A 2,716-nucleotide genomic window follows, 5' to 3' on the forward strand; every position below is an offset into this window, starting at 1 on the left:
CTGACGGACCTGCCTCAAAGAGCCTCGTCAAGCAGAGCCTGGACGAGATTGGAGTGCTGGCCGGCAACCTGCTGATGAATGCCGCATCCTGGCGCGTCGTGCGGGGGCAGACCTACTGCCTGCACTGCAGGGGCACCGGCAAGGAATCCTGCCCCACCTGCCAGGTGGGCGGCCCGCACAAGCGAGCGAGCATGCCGCTCAGCCCGCCATTTGGAGGGGGGCAGTCTGTTGCGGGGCCACTCGCTGCGGCGCTCGGCAGCCACCGTCAGCAGCACCAGCTCCTGCCGCGGGCACCCAAGCCGCGCTGCCTGTGCCTCTGCAGGGCGCTGGCATCGTGCAGCCCGAGAAGGTTCGGATGAACCAGATACGCCACGCAGGTGCGCCCAGCGAGCTGGTGCACCCCTCGCGGCGGCCATCTGCAGAGCCGGAACCGTGTTGCCCATGGCACGGCCCGCTGCTTCCTGCCTGGCGGTGTCTCCTGAATGGGGGTTTGCTGCTGTTGGAATTGGGCCAGAAACCCTTTTTTTGCGCCTAGTCTGCCTTGCCTGCCTGGTGCAGCCGGCAAGGTGCAGGTGCTGCTGGGGCTGAATGAGCCCAAGATGTTTGACTCCGACTGGATGAAGAGCAACAGGTGGGGGAGGTGTGGGGGAACGGAGCGGCTTTGTCGGCGACACGGCAGCCGCCCCTGCACTGCGTTGTGTGCCTGCCAGGCCGTCTGCTCGTCGACTGTGCTTGGCCTGCTGGCCCGGTGCAGGTGCAAGCGCTGCCGCGGCACCGGGGCGCTGCCTTGCAAGCATTGCAACGGCGTGGGCATGCTTGGACCCGGGCAGGGGAGCGGCGCTGCGCCATGAGACGGTTGCGTGTGTGAGCAGTGCACCGCGCTCGTGCTGCGGCCGTCGCGAGCCGGTTGCAGCGGAGCACACTGCTGTTGCACCAATAGGTGCACCCCTGTTTTTTTAGCGGACGATGTACTGCAACAAATTTTGAGATGATGTCGGCTTAATGGTTGGTTGCCCTCATCGCACCACCATGATTACATATATGTATGGACTGCCTTGCGCCTTCTTCCACCCCTCTTTTCCCTCCTTTCTCGGCCTGTTTCCCGTGCCTGCCTGTTGTGGCAATCATTTCCGCATTTGCTGTGCCAACCTTAACTGCCTTGGTCAAGCAAGACACGAGGCCACGCTGCCAGTGTCCTGTCCGTGCACCAAACAAACGACCCCTACCCTCCACTCCAGTTTCTGCCTCTGCTGCAGTGCACCTTTTCAGCAACCCATGCCCTTGAATGATTCGCGCTGCGACGCCCTTGTCTGGCCCTTCAGAGCTGCCCACCGCAGTTCACTTGCTTGTCTTTTGTTAGCCTGGCTGCACTCTGCCCGCCTGTGATCTCTGCTGTAAGCACCTCATGCTGTGCGCCTGCTTTGCACCGGAGCATGGCTTTACATCATTGGAAGGCTGCATGCAGGGTGCATTGCTTAGGTTACTCTGAGGTCCCGAACGGTGGCAGACAATTCTGAGGCGTTGCGCGGTGCACCGGGGGCCGTGCGTCAGCAGGCCCAGGGCTTGAGATGAGATGGGGCGGGCAAGCCGGGGCTGGGGCCCCTGGCTTAGAGTACGGCCGGCCAATCAGCCAGGCAAACACTATATGCAGGACAAGAGCTTTGAAGCGCTCAGCCGGGGCATCACAAATTGTGGTGAGGGCGGGGGGCATGGCGTGGCCTGGCGGCGGCGCAGCTCGGCAACACTCTGCCGGGAGCGGCCGTGCGAGAGGCGCACCGAGAGGGTGACCAAGTGGGTGGGAAGCTGAAGCAGAAAAGAAGCGCCGCCATGGGTGGCAGAAGTCCGGCTCACACAAACCAAACAGCGCCAGACAGACGGGCCGACGCAGAGGGGCAGGAAAGAATGGCGCGGCCTGGTGATGGGAGGAGAGGAGGCTGTGCTGCGTGGGGGCGGCAGCTGGCCCTGCCTAGTAGGTATGCTTCCAGGGGCGGGTGCCCCCCCCCTCGTCGACAGCCAGCCGAGCCGGCCTGCCCCACCGCGCTGTGATGGTTGGCGCCGGTTGCAGGGCTCCATGCCCTCCCCCTTTACTTCTTCTTGCCCCCCTCGGCCAGCTGATCCAAGCTGGGTGCGGGCGGCTGCACGGCGGGCAGGCAGGCAGGCAGGTGGGTGGGCCACAGGCGGGGTCAGCGGGCACGGGGCAGCGCGGGGAGCGCACCGGCGCGCGGCACCAGGCAGGCAGCGGGCAAGGCATGCGGCTCGGCCAGGCAGGCCGCCCGGGCGGCGGCAGCGACGGCGGCGGCTCACCGCGGGGCGGTTGGGCGCCAGCGGCGTGCACTGTGCGAAGGGGTCGTTCTTGTATGCGGGCGCGCAGTAGCAGGCAAAGGCGGTGCAGGTGATGGTGGAGGTGGTGTTGCACTGGGGCCCCAGCGTCTTCTCGCCGCCAAAGCAGGTGTTGCAGCCGCTGGAGGTCTTGTACCTGCGGCAGGCGGGACGGGAGCAAGGGGCAGGCAGGCGTAGGTGCGGGTGGGTGAGCCAGGCGGCGCGCGCGGGCCCCGGCTGCGCCGCATCTGCCACGCGCAGCATGCCCACCCGCCGCTCCCACCCGCCGACCGACCACAGCCCAGCGCCACTCACGTGCCGGTGACGCAGCGCGACGCGGCGGCGGGCGCGGGGCAGGCGCTGTAGCCGGGGGTGCCGGCATTCCGCTCCCACTCGT

At 66.5% G+C, this 2,716-nt stretch overlaps 1 protein-coding gene across 1 annotated transcript in view; it reads left to right on the forward strand.

The window, feature by feature from the left end:
* The window catches only part of CHLNCDRAFT_142565 (hypothetical protein), a gene marked incomplete at both ends in the record, with an annotated part of 1,102 nt that extends 251 nt beyond the window's left edge, over positions 1-851 (forward strand). The window contains 4 exons of the mRNA XM_005842786.1: positions 21-164; positions 323-377; positions 559-631; positions 755-851. Of these exons, the coding sequence (XP_005842848.1) occupies positions 21-164; positions 323-377; positions 559-631; positions 755-851 (369 nt within the window). The remainder of the gene's footprint in view (positions 1-20; positions 165-322; positions 378-558; positions 632-754) is intronic.
* Positions 852-2,716: the final 1,865 nt, after the last annotated feature.

The sequence above is a fragment of the Chlorella variabilis genome, assembly GCF_000147415.1.
Source record: "Chlorella variabilis unplaced genomic scaffold CHLNCscaffold_42, whole genome shotgun sequence".
Classification (NCBI taxonomy): domain Eukaryota; kingdom Viridiplantae; phylum Chlorophyta; class Trebouxiophyceae; order Chlorellales; family Chlorellaceae; genus Chlorella; species Chlorella variabilis.